Source organism: Dermacentor variabilis, chromosome 1, assembly GCF_050947875.1.
Source record: "Dermacentor variabilis isolate Ectoservices chromosome 1, ASM5094787v1, whole genome shotgun sequence".
Classification (NCBI taxonomy): domain Eukaryota; kingdom Metazoa; phylum Arthropoda; class Arachnida; order Ixodida; family Ixodidae; genus Dermacentor; species Dermacentor variabilis.
This window is the reverse complement of record NC_134568.1, coordinates 89690741-89710375: the sequence shown is the minus strand read 5'-3', so window position 1 is coordinate 89710375 and position 19635 is coordinate 89690741. Positions and strand designations below refer to the sequence as shown.

Genomic DNA, 19635 nt, shown 5'->3' with positions numbered 1-19635 from the left:
GAAACATCCTTTCTGCCGCAGGCGCCACGAGAACGTGATCTTTTAGGTGAAGGCAGCTGGTCAGTAAACCCACACATGCTTGACATCATAAAAAGTAACTCTCTGGGCTGTCCGATCCTCTTTCTGTTAAATGTAATGCATCAATTGCTGATTTAAAAATATTTGTGCTTTTTTGTATCACTTTAACTATCTTATGTGTGAAACGAAAGGCAGAAAAATCTTAAACAGGCACCCCATTGACATGACATAAAAATTAGTTAAAGTAGGCCTTTAACATTGCAGATGTCTCACTGGAAATCTGTCACTAAATATAAAAAAACAAAGAAAATGGTAACTTCTTGTGCTGCCAAGAAGTTAACAAGCAAGAGGCAAGCAAGCTGTGCGTAGCACACACAGAAACTGGCATCTTTTGCACGCACACATACGTACACATACATGAAGATCAATTTTATTGTGAAAGTATAGACGGGCAAAATGTAGTCTTTATTTGCGTAGCATAGGATCTTTATGTATTTATACATACAGCCGTTATCAGCCGACTGCAGTGTGCTCACGCGCCAGCCTGCATCTGCTTAGGGCTCTTTTTTCTCAGATGGTACCAGAAGGTGTCGTACGAGGTGGTATCGGCATAAAATTGCATCATGGTAATCAAGGTTTTAAATACATTTTTATGGGGGCTTTGCCAGAACAAAAGCAATTCGTCGTAATATCCAAGTCGTCGCATGACCAAGGGACGTATAATCGAGGCTACAGTATATATATATATATATATATATTATTATCATTAGCCTACTTTATGTCCACTGCAGGGTGATGGTTGCCTCTTCATGCAATCTCCAATTACCCCTGTCCTGCACCACCCGATTCCAACTAGCGCCTGCGAATGTCTTAATTTCATCACCTTACCTAGTCTTCTGCCGTCCTCGGCTGCACTTCCCTTCTCTTGGCACCCATTCTGCAACCCTAATGGTCCACCGGATATCTAATCTACGCATTATATGGCCTGCTCAGCTCCATTTTTTCTCTTTATGTCAGTTAGAATATCGGCTATCCCCATTTGCTCTCTGATCCACGCCACTCTCTTCCTGTCTCTTAACATTATGCCTAACAATCTTCCTTCCATTGCTCTTTGCGCTGTCCTTAACTTGTTCTCAAGCTTATTTGTCAGTCTACAAGTTTCTTCCCCATATGTCAGCACTGGTAAAATGCACTGATTGCACACCTTTCTTTTCAATGATAATGATAAGCTTCCAGTCAGCATCTGACAATGTCTGCTGTTTGTGCTCCAACCCACTTCTTTTCTTCTGTAAATTTCCTTTTCATGATCAGAGTTCCCTGTGATTAATTGACCTAGGTAAACATACTTCTTCACAGACTCTAGAGGCTGGCTGGTGATCCTGAACTCTTGTTCCCTTGCCCCGCTATTAGCCCCAAGAACAAACTACACAGGCGCTGTTAGTGTTGCTCATGTCACGTCAGGGCACAGACTCACGCCTGTCATCTGCTGCAGTTCAAGCGGTGTCCGGGCGCCTTCTGCAGTGTTTTAGTTCTTTCGCTCTCGTTCCCTCTGCTGGCAAACTTATAGTGGTCGTCTCAAATATATTTTTAAGATGTATTCGTTCTCAAAAATTTATTCAAAGAGCTTATTTTTTAGACAATACATTTCTCAAAGGCAACGCTACAGTGCCAGCCGAAGGAGTGCAGACCAGCCCATTGTGGGGTTTTCATTCGCGGATCGACAACTGCAAAAACGCAGCATACAGGGTGTATCCGGAAAGTAATGCAATTTTATCTGTTGGAAAACGTTCATTCAAGATATCGTTACAAACGTTTAGCATTCTTTGAAGTAGTCTATTCTGGCATCGGCATATTTTTGCCAGTGACTCTGCCATGCACTGTACGCATCCTGGAAGGCGTCGACAGGAACCTCTTTCAGAGCCTTTGTCACGGCGGTTTCGATTGCTTTGATGGCCCCAAAATGGACTCTTTTCAGGGTGCTCTTGATTCTTGGGAAGAGAAAAAAGTCAGCCGGAGCCAGGTCAGGTCTATATGGGGGCTGGGGCAGCGTCACCAAGTTGTTCTTCGCCAGGAGCTTCCGTACGCGCAGAGAAGTGTGGCTGGAAGTGATGTCATGGTGCAAGTGCCAGGTATCGGCGATATCTTTTTGCGCTCGGAGGACCCTTTTTCTCAATCCCTCGAGCACATCCATGTAGTAGGCAGTGTTGACTGTCGGCCATTGGGGTACAAATTCTTTGTGAACCACACCCTTGGTGTTGAAAAAGACAATTAGCATTGTTCTCACTTTCAACTTGCTCATTCCTGCCTTCTTGGCACGAGAGGACTCCAAGGTGGGCCATTCGGAACTTTGGCGCTTTGTCTCAGGATCGTATTCAAATATACCCGTATTTCATTGCCGGTAATGACACTGTCCAAAAATTAAGGTTCAATTTGCATACGTTCCAAAAGTTCGCTCACGATCTCCACTCGTTTGTTATTGTGGTCATCAGTCAACAGTTTGGGGACCAGCTTGGCGCATGTTCAAATTGTCGCTTACGATGTCGTGCACGGTGGCTTTCGAAATATTGAGAGTCTGTACTATCATCCACACACTCATTCGATGGTTGGTGTTCGAAAGATCACAAACACAAACACATTTTCATCACTTTTGCTCGTTGATTTCCATCTAAATCAGAATCAGAATCAGAATCGGTTTTTATTAGAATCCACGTCTTCTCGGCCCCCTTTAAACGCCTTCAATCAGCTTGAAACTTGAGAATATGACAAAGCAGGATTCCCGTAGGCTTGCTGAATCATTTGGTATGTATCGGCTAGACTCGTATCGAATTTAGCACAGAACTTGATCGCGTACCATTGTTCACGTGCTGATGCCTTTGCAAGTCATGACAGAGCACTATCAGGAGGCTCACGGAAACAACGATCCTGATGCTCCCAGAGTTTGGAGCAGACTTCACTAGGCAATGATGAAAAGCTAAGAGTCCCCCCACCTAACCCAACCAATCCGATCGTGGTACGTCCAATAGCAGTGCTGGAAAAAAAAATTATTTCATTACTCTCCGGACACACTCTGTATATATATATATATATATATATATATATATATATATATATATATATATATATATATATATATATATATATATATATATATATATGTATGTATGTATGTATGTATGTATGTATGTATGTATGATGAGAGAGAGAGAGAAACTTTATTTGTCGGGAAGAGATTTTAAGAGAGGTAGTCAGAACCCCCCACTGGCCTTTGCCGCCTTGCCTGACTTGGCTAATTAAGGATTTTTGTCCTGCCAAGTCAGAACGGACAAGTTGTGCCTCCCATTGCTTCATTGTGTCGTTGCTATTTGACCTGTGAGGGCGCTGAGTGCATTCCCAGGTTACATGTATTAGGGTGGGTACTCCACCGCACCAAGGGCAGTTGGCTTTATAGTGAGTGGGATACATGGCGTTTAGCAATTTTAGATGGGTGAATACCCCAATCTGTGTTTTGTGCAAATCGGCGGTCTCCTGTATAAGAATCCAGTTATGATACCATACCTGCCGCAGTATGTCACAAACGCTGGCTATATATGACTTCTACAACAGTTACCTTCATTTTAATCTGCTAAAACAGGTTTGCTCACGACGAGTAGTTCATGGTGTAATATCTAATTTTTGCATTTCTTCACAGAAACGCTTGCCAGTAACACGAGGACTTGACTAACACTAAAGTTTAGATTCTACCAGCACCACTTGCGTCTTTAACTGCTTCTCAAAATTAAGCAGTTCTCGTGTTATTTCTATTTCAAGTGGCGGTAACTTGAAGTAAAGCTAATTGAGGCTTACAGCTATTTGCAGAATACGAAAATGAATGTATCAATGTATATTCCCTTTTCCGTGCTACACATTCAACTCACTTGAGCAATGTACTGGTCTTTGTTGCTTGAGGAATGTACCTGACGAATCTGTTTGGCGAACTGACACAGGCTGCTCGGCCCAAATGTTTTAGTGAAGTATGCCTTTTTCACCGTATCGCTGCAGCCAGAAAGAAGCTGAAGCGTCATTCATTAGTAGTATGGAACATATTGAAGATATCATAATTCCCCAGTGGAGGGTAAAAAATCAAGTGAAGTATGCAAAGCTTGTGGTGTCTTCCTTATGAAGGTTTGCGAGGTTCTCTTTTATGTACTGACGAAGCAGATAGTTCTCTGTATAATTAAACAACGCTGGATCAAGACATGGGGAGGCAGAAGTTGCTTGGATTTTTTTTTTTTAGGCACAGTAAGCTGCACTGTAGTCAGTGGCGTAGCAAAGTGGGGGGGGGGGGGGGGGGGGAGGGGGTTGTGGGCCCCGTGTGCAAGGGGCCAGTGGAGGGCGGTGGGGGGGGGGGTGACAGAAGACCTATGGGCCCCGGATGCCAGACGACCTATCTACGCCACTGGCTGTAGTACCTCGAGTATACTTTAGGCATAGCAATTGGCGCAGTAAAAAACTGCTTCATGGTTTCAGTTCGAAGTTGTAGTGAACTGATGGGTTTTGCGAACAATGCGTGCCTCGCCATAACTACGGTCGGTTGTTTGCGTTGTGTGAGGGGTGTCCCATATTGCCAATAAAGGCTACTGAGGGCCACCATGAAAAATTTTATCGCTTGCAATTGATTGGCTCTCGAACTTAACTCCGAAACTTTTCTTTCAGGTGATTGCTACTACGGTATTTGTGAATTAACTATGTAAATACTCTACGTGACGCGCCGTCGTGTTAGCAGCCATGAGCAATTCATTTTATGGAGGCCTGTTTCAGAGAGCAATGAAAGTAGCAGCAAACCTTTTCATGCGAAATGCATGCCTAACTCTTTCTTTCATGCATTAATAAAGTGGCCATATTTGACTAGAACAACTCACCAGAGTAATAAGATTCATGATGACAGCTTCGCTGGGCAGTGTCTTTCTAGCACATATAACATGTTGACACCAAATATCAAGGTTTTTCTTCCATGTAAAATGCAATGTCTCTCATAGCTAAGTTCTAAGGGAATGTTAAGTGTTTAGCAAAGCATCATGCACAACTTCACATGTTGAATTTGCAGACATTCTTTTTACGCAAAATTTATGGACAGACACGGCGCACATATGCATTGCAAAACCATTAGACCCCTTCAACGCTACATAGCTTGTGATATCCAAGCCACAAGTTTTCTCAATTCACACGCTTTTCAAGAAGGAACTGTGGTCAGGCATGGCAGCAAAAAGAAGCCAACATATCCTTCAATAAGTATGGCTCAAGTCACCCATACCTCAAGCATACATGAAGGGAACGAGCGTGCGCGGCAGCCGAGCGAGCAGGAGTGAGTGGTGTCCTAGCCGTGATGTCACTTGTGATAGGGCGCCACTCCAACTTCTCGGCGCTAATTGATCGTTATCTTTGTCTTCTGCATATTAATCTTCAACCCCACTTTTACACTCTTTCTGTTAAGGTCCTCAATCATTTGTTGTAACTCGACCCCAATGTTGCTGAACAGGACAATGTCATCTGCAAATCGAAGGTTGCTGAGATATTTGCCGTTGATCCTTACTCCTCTACCTTCCGAGTTTAATAGTTTGATTAGGTACTTCTTCCAAGCACACAGTGAATAGCATTGGAGAGATTGTGTCTCCTTGTCCGCCCCTTTTCTTTATAAGCGTCTTCCTACTTTTCTTGTCTAGAATTAAGGTAGCTGTAGAATCCCTGTAGATATTTTCCAAGATATCTACGTAAGCATCCTACGCTGCTTGGTTACGTAATGCCTCTGTGACTGCTGGTATCCCTACTGAATCAAATGTCCTTTCCTAATCTATGAAATCCATATAGAGAGGCTGATTTTACTCTGTAGATTTCTAAATTATCTGATTGATGACATAAATGTGATCCATTTTAGAGTATCCCTTCCTGAATCCAGCCTGTTCCCTTCGTTGACTGAAGTCCAGTGTTGCTCTTATTCTCATAGAGATTATCTTGGTGAATATTTTATATAATACTGGAAGTAAGGTAATGGGCGTATAATTTTTCAATTCTTTAACGTCTCCATTTTTGTTAATTAGTATAATGTTGGCATTCTTCCAGTTCTCTGGGGCCCTTAATGTCGATAGACAGTTCATTTAAAGGGCCACCACATTTTCAAGCATTATGTGTCCTCCATTTTTGGTTAAATCGACTATTATTCCACCTTCTCCTGCCGATTCTTCCCGTTTCATGTCTTGGAAGGCCCTTCTAACCTCATCGCTAGTTATAGAAGGAGCCTCTGTAACCTGTTCATTACTTCTTCGAATGGAGGTATCGTGGCTGCTCTAGGTACTGTACAGGTCTGTATAGAATTCTTCCACTGCTTTTAATATATCTTTGAGATTGGTGATGATATTACCCTGCTTATCTTTCAGTGCATACATCTTGGTTAGTCCTATGCCAAGTTTCCTTCTCACTGATTTCATGCTGCGTCCACTTTTTACTGTTTCCTGAGTCTTTTTCACGTTATAATTTCGAATATCCCGTATTTTCTCCTTGTTGATCAGTTTTGACAGTTCAGCGAGTTCTATCTGATCTCATGAGTTGGACACTTTATTTCTTTGTCGTTTCTTTATTAGGTCCTTTGTTACTTGGGAGAGCTTGCCTACTGGTTGCCCTTGGTGCCTTACCTCCTACTTCAATTGCTGCTTCTGAAGCCAGCCTAGCTACGGTTTCATTCAGTATCTCTATGTCATCTTCATCTCTCTGTTCTAAGGCTGCATAATTGTTTGCAAGTACTAGCCTGAATTGGTCTGCTTTTACCCTTACTGCTTATAGGTTGGCTTGTTTCTTCCTGACCAATATTACTCTTTCTCTCTTCAAATTGAGGTGAATCTTAGACCTCACTAACCTATGATCACTGCACTTTACCCTACCTAACACTTCTACTACCTGCACCATGCTGGGATCGGTAAAAAGTATGAAATCAGTTTCGTTTCTTGTTTCACCATTAGGGCTTTTCCAGGTCCAATTTTTGTTGTATACGCTTCCTGAAAAAGGTGTTCATTATTCACAGCTTATTCTTTTCTACGAATTCTACCAGCATCTCTCCTCTAGCGTTTATAGAATCGACGCCGTAGTTGCCAATTGCCTGTTCACCGGCCTGCTTTTTCCCCACTTTTGCATTGAAGTCACCCATTACTACTGTATATTGAGTTTGCACTTTTCTGATCGCTAATTCAACATCTTCATAAAACTGACCTATTTCATTATCATAATGACTGGAGGTTGGAGTGTAGGCTTGCACTACTTTTAATCTATACCTCTTGTTAAGATTTATTACTATATATATATAATATAAGCGAAGGTTGTGAGATCGTTCCCCACCTGTGGCAAGTTGTTTTTTCATCCACTTTCATTTCCATTAATTTATCATTTCTTGATATCATTTATTAGGCACAAATAATTTCCCCAATGTTGTCCTTGATGTCAGTGTTTGTTGGCTTCTTATGCTGTGACTATATATATATATATATACATATATCAGTGCAACTGACGGTGGCCTACTCCAGACCACCGTCAGCAGGATATGTGTCGAACGAGCTGCTGAACAACACTTCGCAATGTGGTGAACATGGTTTAAATCATGGATGCTGATGCATTTCTCACACATTTACTGCTAAACCTTTGGCATCACAAATTGTGCCCGAGCCAAAGCATGACAAGCAAACACATGCACGAATGAGCACAATGAGCCCAACTCCTAGCTTATTACTGTTGTTTTCTGTAAAAAATAATCTATGCAGGAGGCCTACAGAGACCGATAGACTACTTTGTAGAGTGTATGAGCAGCCATATCTGGGGTATGCAGGCTCTGCCTGGCAGCAGTTGTGTTGAAGAAAGTGCACTTGGGTGCATGCGCAGCCACATATGTGTGTAAGGCTGCACACACTGCTTTTTGTAAGCAGTGATGGTACATCTGCACATTTGTTTTGTCGGAGGCAGCTGGTCGCTTGCTGTACACAACAGTGAACTGGTTTGTAGATCAAGGTGCCTTCAGCAAGTACTTATGTTCTCCGATTGCAATGCACATATAAAATACTGTAGCCGGTTAGTAAGTTATGAAAGGGCTTATGTGTTCTGCGTGGTATTTTTACATGTGCTTACAATCGATAAGTGTGCTTGCTCTCATGCAGCATGCTGTCTTGAGTAACACACCCTTGATGGAAGCACAAACAACTGCCACTTTGAGCTTGCTTGTGCATATCTGATGTGGTTTTCGCTTGAAGTGGCTTGAGCACATACATGGTGCTGGGACTATGCTAAGTGCCCAGCGAGCATGCACTTATGAGGAAGCTTGAGCTTGTGCCCAACTCCGATTCTGCCTATTCAAAGACATGTAAAATATAGAAGCGCTTTTCTGAGATAACCCTAGTGTTGATCTTAATTAAATTTGATTCATCGGAGAGAAAAAGTGAAATTCTAGTGGCTGTCTGAAGCAGAATTTTGATTTATGGCCTGAATTTTTGTAAAAAAATTGCTAGAGATCAGTGATCATGAAAAAAAAAAGAATAGAAATGCAAATTTCACAAATTCGCAACTCTGCACCAAGAACAGATATCACAGTTTTGTAAACTGCATTCATTAGAACATCTAAAGCGGGTGAACTTGATATAATAATTTATATTTTATATGAATTTGTTACAATATTTACAAGGTTTTTGCATAAGTCCTACTCGCACATTAGTGGTGTATGTAAGAGCAGTGTATAATACATTAATTTTGTGTGCTTTAAATGTACTGTTAGATGCAATTTATAGGATTGTGACATCATTTTTCATTCCTAAGGTAATGTTATAAACTTGAGAGTTTTGTTTTCTGAACATTTGCTATATTCACAAACTTTTATTAAAACATTGACAGCCTAAATAAAAAATCCACTTCCATCAATCACTGTACCGGGATCGAACCTATTGGTCAAAATGGTGCCGGCTGCGCCCCGGATCTCGTGCACATCTTAGCTGTAGTCATCTAGTAGCGGCACGGGGAAGTACGCAGTGCACAAAAATCCGCCAACGTGCACGTGCGGCATTGGAGCAGTGAATGCGATTTATTTTCTGTTGGAAATATTTTGTCCCAAATTTTGGTCTGCCACTTTGGAGGCGCAGCGCCCACATGTCTATACGGTATTTTAACTTTTTCTTTTAAATGCAACCAACCTCATCATAACCGGCGCAGTGGTTGCCAAGAAAAACGATTTCTCTTTTCCCATGTACGAGGGCGAATCAGAAAGTTGTTGCCCCATTTTTATTAGCCAAAATAAGGTACATACAGGTAATTACAAATATACGTACTATTCTACGCACCTTGCACTATATTTCCACACAGTCGCCCCACCGGTTCAGACATTTTTCCCATCGCAGCACTAAATTTGAGATGCCCCTGTGTAAAATTTGTCCAACTGACTGTGGTACCATCATTGGACTTTACGGCCTTTTTTGAACTCAAGCCACAGCCTCACACTTCTCAAAGCGAGACACCTTTTCCTATACAGTAAACTCTCAGTTGTACGAACGTCGGTTTATCGAATATTTCAGAATAACAAACTTTTTAAAAATCCCTGGCAGTTTTCTTATAGATTCTATGCAAAAACGTTTCACTTAAATGAATTTTGGAACAGTCAATATTTCAGTTTAACGAACTCGCTCAGAGGACCAAGGCTTATTTTTACAATCAGAACCGATGCCCGCCCTCATCAAACCGCCGCTCCAGCGGCAATGTAACGTCGCTGGTGCTACAGCGCCCCTGGGGCAAAGCGGAGGCGCGGAAAACGAATGTCAACGAGGCATGGCCTCCGAGATCGCCCGCAGAAAACGAGCAAGCATGTAATCTCGAAGGCCATGAACAAAGTAAAATCGCTGGCGCTTACAACGCCGCCAGAGCAAAGCGGCGATCTGTCACACCACAAACCACGTGGTGTGTGTTTTTTTCCGACCGGCTAGTCGTGGCATGGTCGTTGTCTCTTTCTTTCGAAGAAGAGGTGAAGAAGACGAAGAAACGAAGAAGAGGCAACTGCCGAGCCAGTTTCAAGCCCTATAACTCTAGCTGAGGTTGTAGGGTACATTGGAAAGTTGAGATACTTTGTGTCTCAACAGCAAGCTGTGCCAGAAGAAGTGTACAAAAACATCGACTCTTTGGACAGTTTTGTTACTTCCTGTGCTTTAAAAGTACAAGTGCAGAAGAAGATTACAGATTTTTTTTTTCTAAGTGAGAAAGGCAGCATTATAACTGTTATGAACCTTGTACTTGTTGATATGTACAAATTCCATTTCACACATTTCTAACACTGTGGATGCCATGTCTTTTGCTCCATGAATTGCACTTCAAACTTTTGACTCTTTATACCATGTCTTATGTTGGTCTAGTGAGTATTCAGTTTAGTGAACTTTTTCCTTCGGTCCCTTGAAGTTCACTCAAGTGAGAGTTCACTGTACGTGGGTTTTGATTTTTCTGTAGATATTGATGGGCCTTTGTCCCTTGCTCCATGGAAAACGAATTGCTCATACGCCGTGGATGTGTGAAGCGCAACTGCCATCCTCAACAACTGACAGCAGCACCGTGCTGCGGAGCTGCTGTCAAGAAAGGTCCACCGCAGAGCTGGCCAGTCCAAGAAGGGTCCACCGCTGTGAATGGCTATGTTGACTTCGCATTTACAGCTGTAATTTGGCTCAAAAAGAAAATAGGGGCAAAGTCTGTCCGATTCGCCCTCGTATTTAGATAGGAGTCCCTGAGTTAGAGCTTCCTCTTAAAGAGACTGGTTGGGTTCTTTGGGCACTGTATAACTTATGCAGTTGGTGCCCTCAGCAGCTCGGGATGTGGTTGCTGATGGATGTCCAGGAATGTGTCGGGATTAGCCATTCAACTCCAATTATGGTGGCACATTCTTCATTTGATGGGCATTGAAGGAACTGGCAGGGGTTCATGTCAAACTGAGTAGCAGGCCCTCTAGTTAAGTTTGACTCTGTTATACTTTGGCAAAATTGGACAGTCATGATTTTGGGGTGGTTTCTGTGGGCACTTTACTTACATGTCTTTCCAAGCTTGCATCACATTGTTCATGGTGGGTGGGCTTTTGCAGAGGCTGTTCAACCTCAACTACCAGGATGCACGCAAGCAGCTGGGTAGCTTTGGACTGGTGAGCCATGCACACACAATCAAAAATAGTGATCTCTCGGGTGGCCAGAAAGCACGAGTTGCCTTGGCTGAGCTGTGCCTCAGGGCTCCTGATGTGCTGATTTTGGTGAGCAAGAGGACTTGCATTTGTTTCTTGCAGTACATTATACTGTATATTGATATGTCATTTGTACTGAGTAACACACTGCTTTGTATCACTGATTTTACATTTCGCCTTACACATTTTCATTTATACATTTGTACATTGCACACACTAAAGTGTACAAACTTTATTTTATTAAGTCCTCGTTGTCATGAATACGGGCAAGAACCTTGTCAAGCTGCAAAAAAGCAGCTTTTAGTTCTTGTCCCAGCGTTCATATTTTTTAAATGAATGAATGCAAAATAAAGATTAAAAGATTGATTGACAGGTAGTTCCTTTTCATGAACAGTCCAATTTACAGCCTTTTATCTTGTTTTGTTAACTTCTCTCCACCTTATGTATCATGTTTTCATGGTGTTTATTTCAAGATGATTATTAATTGTAGCATTTGACCTAAAAGGGAGCCTGAGCCACTTTTTATCGAAGTCAAGAAATGCATTTGAATTTAGAATGGACTATTTCAGAAATACTCTGCTGCAAAAAAAGTACTTCTATGCATTCAGGAGAAGCGGAGTTATGGCAGTCGAACATGCCCTAAGCCACGGTATCTATGTTACGTAGCAGACCGTAGCTACTTGCAACTGTAGTGCGTATGCGCAGCGTTAGCTTTGTGCACAACAGAGCTTGAGTTGTGGGCTTGCACTCATGTTCTCCAGTCTGGCTGTGCTACGTGGTGCAGACCGGCTTTGTTTTGCACCACCTTGAATGATGGATAGTAGCAACATCCAACCTGCACATTTTGAAGCGCTATCAGTAGCTCAGTACAAAGTGAAGTCTGCCAAGGCGTCTAACCAGGAGTGGCCAGGAGTGAGCACCTTAAGTTTCATGTCGTTTGAGGATAGTTGAGCGTTCTAAACTAGTTGAAATGAATGAGACCCGATGGCTATGACACTGATAAACAGCGTGGCCAAAGTTTAATTCCTATGTGATTACCCGCGGCCAAGTGTGAGCAGATGATAGTCAGCTTCTTCCTGAAATACGTAATTATAATCAAAATTTGAAAGCAGATTTTCACTTTAGCCTGTTTAGTAAATTGCATCGATAAATATACGCAATGACAGTAGGAAGAGGTGCACTAATCCAAACAATCTTCTTGACTGAAATGTGAAAACACCTATGTTGTTAGATTCAGGTGCACATTAAAGAACCCCAGGTGGTCCAAATTTCCGGAGTCCCCCACTGCGGCATGCCTCATAATCAGATTGTCGTTTTGGCACGTAGAACCCCATAATTTGATTTGATGTTAGCTATTGGCCAATTGCAGCCGCATATCAGAATCTGCATATTACAAAATGAAGCGTCCAGAAAAGAGTGAGGAGCAAGCTTCTGTTGAAAAGAGAGCGTTTGAGAAAAAGGTGAATTCATGCTCCACTTGCGAGCTCCAAGGGCTGCACACAACAGCAAAATATGGCTGAGATGTTCACAGCAGCATATGCTATCCACGGACTGTGTTTTTTTTTTTTTCATGAAACCTGAGGGGTGGTTCAGGCGAGGGGATAGCCTGGCTGCAAAGTGCCCTTAAAAGCTTGTGTGGGAGTGAAGTGATGGCGCAGTAGTGAGAGAGAGGAGTGCTGAGAGAAAGCACTGTGTGCAAGGGTGTGGTGCCGGGCATCGTTCAGTATTTGAAATTCACCAGCAGGCAATATGTGCGTGCTTGGATGGATCTTAGTACAACGTTAAATTAACAAATTAATTCAACGTAATAAGCAGGTTTGCCAGTTTGATGACAACAGTGTAGGGGCTCTCTCTCCATGCAGCTATAAAGAGAAAGAAATTTTTTTTTGGTATGTCATTTTAAATGCTGATCTTTTGAATTGATGGCGCATATCTAGAGATGCACTGCTTTGCCAAAGTTGCTTCTGCATCTCGAACAAGTTATGCTGCCATGATAAAAAAGTAGTTCACTCAGAAGATCAAATTGTCCAAAAAGTACATAAGTAGGTAATTATTTTTGCTGGTGCTTGAGTTCCATGAGCAGTGTTTGTTTTTGTAATTTATGGATCTAATAACGTTAATTGAATTGCTCCCGGAGAGCTCCATAACAGGGCTTGGGCTCAGTGCTCCCATTTAATTTTACTATCTCCCCAAACTACTTCAAAAGATATTTTTCTATTTTGCCTTCAAACAAATGAAAAAAAAAGTAAAAACACTGTAGGATGACACTATAAATAAATGGGCACCATTATAAAAAAATATGAGATCGTTGGGCTCAGCCTCTTACACATTTGGCATGGAATTACCCATGTGCTTGCGTAGACTGTTATGTACACATTTTTTCATTTATCCAAAACTTATATACAATACTGCCCTTCCACTGTGAATTTGTATGATCACTGCGCTTGATTACTGCAGTACACCTTATTATGACAAACGTATCATGTACTTATTGTGAGTTACAAATTTGCATTGTCAGGATGAGCCTACAAACAACCTGGACATTGAGTCAATCGATGCCTTGGCAGAGGCCATTGGAGAATATGAAGGAGGTAAGAACGCTGTTTTTTTTTGCTCTTTGAATTCCTGCAAAATCATGTAGTTGCAAGACTAAATGTTGCTTATCTTTGCGTGTTTTAGGTGTCATCATTGTGAGCCACGATGAGCGCCTCATACGTGAAACAAATTGCCAGCTATGGGTGATTGAGCACAAAGGAATAGAAGAAATTGACGGAGACTTCGAAGACTACCGCAAAGAACTTCTAGAGTCTTTAGGGGAGACTGTTAATAACCCAAGTATAGCTGCACGCCAAGCAATGGAGTAATAAAACTTTTGCTTTTCAACTACAGCATGCTAGAGCAATACATAGTGTATTTATGGTGCCTGGCAGCTCACTTTATGATACACTGCCCACAGATGCCTTGGTTTCATGCTTCTCACTGAATTCCGCCACTTCTCTACTCTATGCATCTGTAAACATAGTATGGTAGTCATGACAGTTAAACCTGTCAGGTAGTGCTCTTAAAATATTTTTAGAGAAGATACACCTTAGAAATCTATTTTAATTAAAATTAAAGTGGATTAAATTTATGTATTCTATAGAGTGTAATCTCCCATTTTTAAATATGTTTTAATTTATCGAAATCTTATTTAGTTATTTTTCTGTGCACCCTTAAAGCGGAAAAAGTGTAGTTTCTTGGGCAAGCTTGGGGCTTTGTATCATGACTATAGAGTGGTATAAAACAACCTACATGGTTCCACATAGAGCACAGATTGCAAGGAAGCTGAAATTTTTTTCCCAGATTTATTATTTAAGGGAAATTTTGAAAATCCTCAATGACTATTTTCACGAGAATTGTTGAGTGGTTTCCCAAATAAACATAACCAACATTGCCCAAAATTATATTTTGCATACGTATGCAAAAGGATGTGTAGGGTACAGGTATCTAGATGTTACTGTATAGCTTTTGGCAATTTTGTCTAGCTGGAATGCTCGCATGACCATAGGTAGTGTTGCACAACTCTCAATGCTTTCTGTGACCTTGCTGCCGCTGACGTTCCTTCTAATGCAGCAGCAGAAAATGGCATGCACACTCATCACTGCAGCTTTTCATGTGCGCCCGGTCCACATTCCTTCTCTCCACAGCCCAATTTCTTCACAGAATGAAAGTCCATCGGACTCTACAAAAAGCTTCACATTAAGAGTACTATGCTGGTCGAGTTGGTGCAGTTAACCTTACTTTGGTGTAAAATATATAACCCATGCAAAAAAAGGGGGTAGAAAGAATCCTGTTACTTCATTCTGTCCCCCTTTTTTTCCACGTTTTTTATTCTTTGTGCCACAGCACGTCGGATTCACATTAAGGGGGATGCTGCTTTCGCACCGCGAGAAAAAAATCGATTTTTGGAAAATCACATTTTCAATTTTGAAAGTCCGTCTCCATCTGATTCTGAAATATCATCGCTGAAAACCACGTAGAATTGCGCTAAAAATTAGTTGTACCAGCCAAAGCGGCGAAAAAATCGGCAGAAATCGGGAAAGAACAGCGTTTTTCAAGCCAGAATGTCTCTGGAATGGCGCAACCATGCTTCCTCCTTGGGCGCAACCTAGCGCTGCCATCTTGGTCTAGTCGGAAAGCGCATTTCTCAAGATCTGCCGCTTCAGCTGTCTTCTCCATCAGAAACAAAAAAGCAAATTGTCGTGCCGGAGTCTGCGATTGGCCATGCCTGACACGGGACTCCAGCGCGGTTCGCCATTGGTCCGGCACTCGCGTCGTCTGCTCGGCTCTTTACACCTCGCGAGCTCTGGACAGTCTCCATTGTCCGTAATGTCGATGAGTGTGGGAACGGCCGCTACGCGGACATCGCAGTAGCGTTGGTAGCGCGGCCGATCCCTGTGTGGACGTCTCAGACCTGCGGCTAAGCATTCCGAGCATCGGCGACGCGGACTTGGCGACTAAGCTTCGCGTGCGCGCGGAATCCTCGTGCACGCGGCTAAGCCTTTCAGCACTCGGTGTGTCGGAAATCGCGGCTAAACGCAGCGCGCACGTAATCCTCGGACCCGCGGCTAAGCATTTCTGGCTTCCATGCGCAGCCCTGTTGAGAGCCGTTTTCTCAAAACTTTTTATTTTGCCTTTCTACTCGGTTTCTGGAACTGATTTCTTTGTTACCGTTTAGCCTATTTTGACTTTTATTTTTATCACGTTCCTTGGGCTGTAGTGCAGGTCGTGACAGTCTTGCTCTTTTATCTCGACGTTTTATAAATTTATCATGTGGCTATTTGTTCAACCCGAAAGTGCGCTTGAGGCGAAGCTAACATAAAAAGTGAGTCTCCAAAAAATTTGTGTTGCGAAAAAGAAAACCAAGACTGTCGCCACCTTCAGCACGCAGTTAATACTCAACATGCCTTTCGTCGCTTTTTTTAAGCTCTCCATGGGCCTTCGAGAAAGTTCAAGGGAGAAAAATTCTGCTCAATAAAATGTTCGCAATGTGTCATTCTGAAACATTTATGGAATCATCAGGAAGACATTCTAAACGTTGGCGCCAATTTTCATCAAAATCCTGAAGAAATAAGGGAGTTGATTTTCAAAGCCACATCCTCCCTTAAATGCATATGTGGTACAGTCGAGCCTCATTATAACGAAGTCGCATCGGCGACGGCGATAGCAAAAAAGAACGTTGCGATCATGTTTATGCAATAGAAATACTAGCAGGATGCCTCCGAACGGCCAGCAAAAGGTCTCCTGCAGCTTTTGATAGTCCGTCAGCATCATGCCTCCCCATCACTGCGAATACGCAACCGTGCGATCGTTTTTATCACGCGCGATCGGCACGTTGGCTTGCCGACTGCAGTCCAACCAGCCGAGCCGCTGGCCAGAACGCGCACGCGCGTCCAGTGGGTTCTATTGTGGTCGAATTCCGACACATTGTCAAATTCTGTTATGGAGGAATTTTGAGCCAATCACAAGAGTCGGTAGCAGCCTTGGCCAATCAGAGCTGACAGGATTGGGAATTCGACAATGTTCACAGTAGCACCCCATTATATGTCATTTAATGTTGCTATTGCTGAGCAGTTTGCCATCTTAGCGATATTATCTCTAGATTTAGCGACATGGTTTGCTTAACGACAAAGTAGTCAATCCAAGAAAGCTAAACGACCTAAAAACATATAGAGTTTCATACAATAATTGCTAGAGAGAACTCTGGCGCTAGTGTCTACGGGAGCTGCAATGAGAGTGGTTGTACCAGCATGGGGAATTATGGGAAGTACGTGGATTTGCCTAAACCTCGTCCTTGTGGCTTCAAACGGCTTAAAGCTCGTCATTTTCAAAATGTGCTGCGTAATAAATAATTCAATAAACGTTATTAAAATTGTCCGACGGCAGGACTTGAACACAGGGGCCTCTAGCACAGAAGCGTGATATTGACACCATTAAGCCATGGACGCATGTATCGACAAGCGACGTGAAATGCCTTTATGAATTTATCGCGGGCATGAGTGCCTTGAGACGCTTCGCGCGTTTCGATTTGGCCACCTCGACAAGCTCAATCGTTGCAATTAGTAGCGATTGCGCGTGTTCGCGGTTTCTTCTGCACTTCGGAGAGTATAGATTGCTCTGAAATTTACAACAAGATTTATGTAGCGTAAAATACAAAGCCACAAGAACGTCGGAATCCACAAGCACGAAGATTAGACAAATCCATGTACTTCCCATCATTCCCACGGTGGCTAAACGATTCCAGCGCTAGAGTTCCAGTTCCATCACCAAGCGTGCATTTTCGGCATTGATGGAATTCTGTGAAGCAACACACCTCAGAGCGCGGCTGTAGGCCCCGCAAACGCTTAGCTACATTGTCGTCTTTTCTTTTCTGCTATTCCGATCTCTCTCTCCTTTTTACTTCCGGTCACTATCTCCATCTTTTTCTCCCCACACCCCTTTCCCCGTGCAGTGCTGTTGAGGTGTCCTCCTGTGAGAGGCAGTTACGGCACTGCACTTATCTCTTCCATCTCTCTTTAAAAATCACTTCACACAGTTCTGCTCGTGGCGTTGCTGATCGAAAGCTGCCTGCTCCTCAGGAGTACGTATGACGCGTGGCCTACCCATTTCGGAGCCGAAGAGAAACTGCTGCGCGAGCGCTCGGCTGCGAAGCGGAGCAACGACATCACTACTGGCGCAGCCTATCGCGCGCCTCTGCTCTTTTTTTGCGCATGCGCATGGGGTCGCGCCGGAAGAGTTTTAGGCGTACAGGCGACAGACGGACGGACGGACGAATCGGCTAGCCATACAGCTTCGCTGTAAAAGGAGATAGTACTATCATATTAGGTTGTATGTTTACTAAATCGCTTCAGGATATCTGCCAAAAGACTAGAAAACAGCCAAGGTGATTCCGCTTCCTGAGTCTGGCTACATGCATCATTTTACTTGACTATCGCCTTGTTTCCATTACGTCTGTTCCTTGTAAACTAATGAAGTGTATTATTTACGCCAATCTTGCTAACTTGTTGAAGTCAAATAACTTCTTCCACAGCTCCCAACATGGCTTTCGTAATTATTTTCATGCGAAACGCAACTTCTCATATTTACTAATGATTTGCACGTGGCCCTTGCCACAAGTGGGGCGATTGACTGCATCTTCCTAGACTTTGCAAGAGCATTCGATAAGGCTAACCATCAGATGCTCCTACTAAATCTACATCGCCTGCGTATTGACCTGTTGTTGCTCCAGTGGATAGAAGAATTTCTTTCTAACCGCACACAGTATGTTTCCACTAAGGATACTGATTCTCCCGAGGTTCTGCATAGTTAGCGGACGAGCATAAGCGAGCGAAACACGGATTGTGACGTCATCCGTGACTGCGCCCATATGACTATTTCATGTGCTGAACGAGAAGAAAGGGGGTTAACCGAGGGACCGATTTTTATTAATCATATCATAATAAGCAAACACGCCAAAACACCAAGGACAACACATGGGAAATTACTTGTATTTGCTAACTGAATGAAATAAATGGTAAATTAACGGCAATGAAAATGGATGGAAAAACAACTTGCCGCAGGTGGGGAACGATCCCACGTCTTCGCATTACGGATGTGATGCTCTATCAATCGAGCTACCATGGCGCCGTTTGCCCGTCCACTTTCTGGGGTATTTATGTGTTACTACTAAAAGTAACCCTGGGAGTGTTAGCCAGCGCCACCACTCGCAAACCTCGGTGGCGGATGTGGAACATCCTTTCTGCCGCAGGCGTCACGAGTACGTGATCTTTTTAGGTGAAGGCAGCTGGTCGATAAACCCATAAATGCTACCTGAAGGCATCAATGTTGCCGGATTCGAGAAGCTCGTTATGTAATGAACGCGAAGAAAGGGGGTTAACCGAGGGGCCCGATTTCTTTTGATCATGTCATAAGAAGCCAATAAACAACGACACCAAGGACAACACATGATAAGTAGTAATTAATAAGTGATTAGTAAGTACACTCTAAGACAAAATTACACCGTTTGGTTTGTATCTTGCTACACAACGATAAACGTCATCTGTCTTGTCCGCATTTCCTCTCTTTAACGCTGCGCGCCCGGTACTTCCCAGTCACGAACGGCATGCGCGTTATCAGCATGACAAGCATTCCCGAGAGGAAAGTAGCAGGCGCGGCGTTTTCAAGAAAGGAAACACAAGCAAGGCTGATGACGATAATCGTTGTGTGGCCGATATACACCCCAGAGCGTGCACCTTTGTCTGTGAGTGTACAAGTAATTTCCCCTGTGTTGTCCTTGGTGTCGTCGTTTGTTGGCTTCTTATATTTAATGTGTTACATGTTAAAACAACAATTCCGGGGCTCATGAATCCGGCGTGATAGCCCGGAGAATGTAA

The 19635-nt window shown here is 43.0% G+C and overlaps 1 protein-coding gene across 2 annotated transcripts in view; it reads left to right on the top strand.

Annotated features, from left to right (window-relative positions):
• The window catches only part of LOC142580231 (ATP-binding cassette sub-family F member 1), a 49456-nt gene extending 35344 nt beyond the window's left edge, over nt 1-14112 (top strand). For both annotated transcript variants that reach the window (XM_075691135.1, XM_075691134.1), the window contains 3 exons: nt 11132-11293; nt 13743-13815; nt 13904-14112. In XM_075691135.1, the coding sequence (XP_075547250.1) occupies nt 11132-11293; nt 13743-13815; nt 13904-14088 (420 nt within the window). In that variant the 3' untranslated portion in view covers nt 14089-14112. The remainder of the gene's footprint in view (nt 1-11131; nt 11294-13742; nt 13816-13903) is intronic.
• Nucleotides 14113-19635: the final 5523 nt, after the last annotated feature.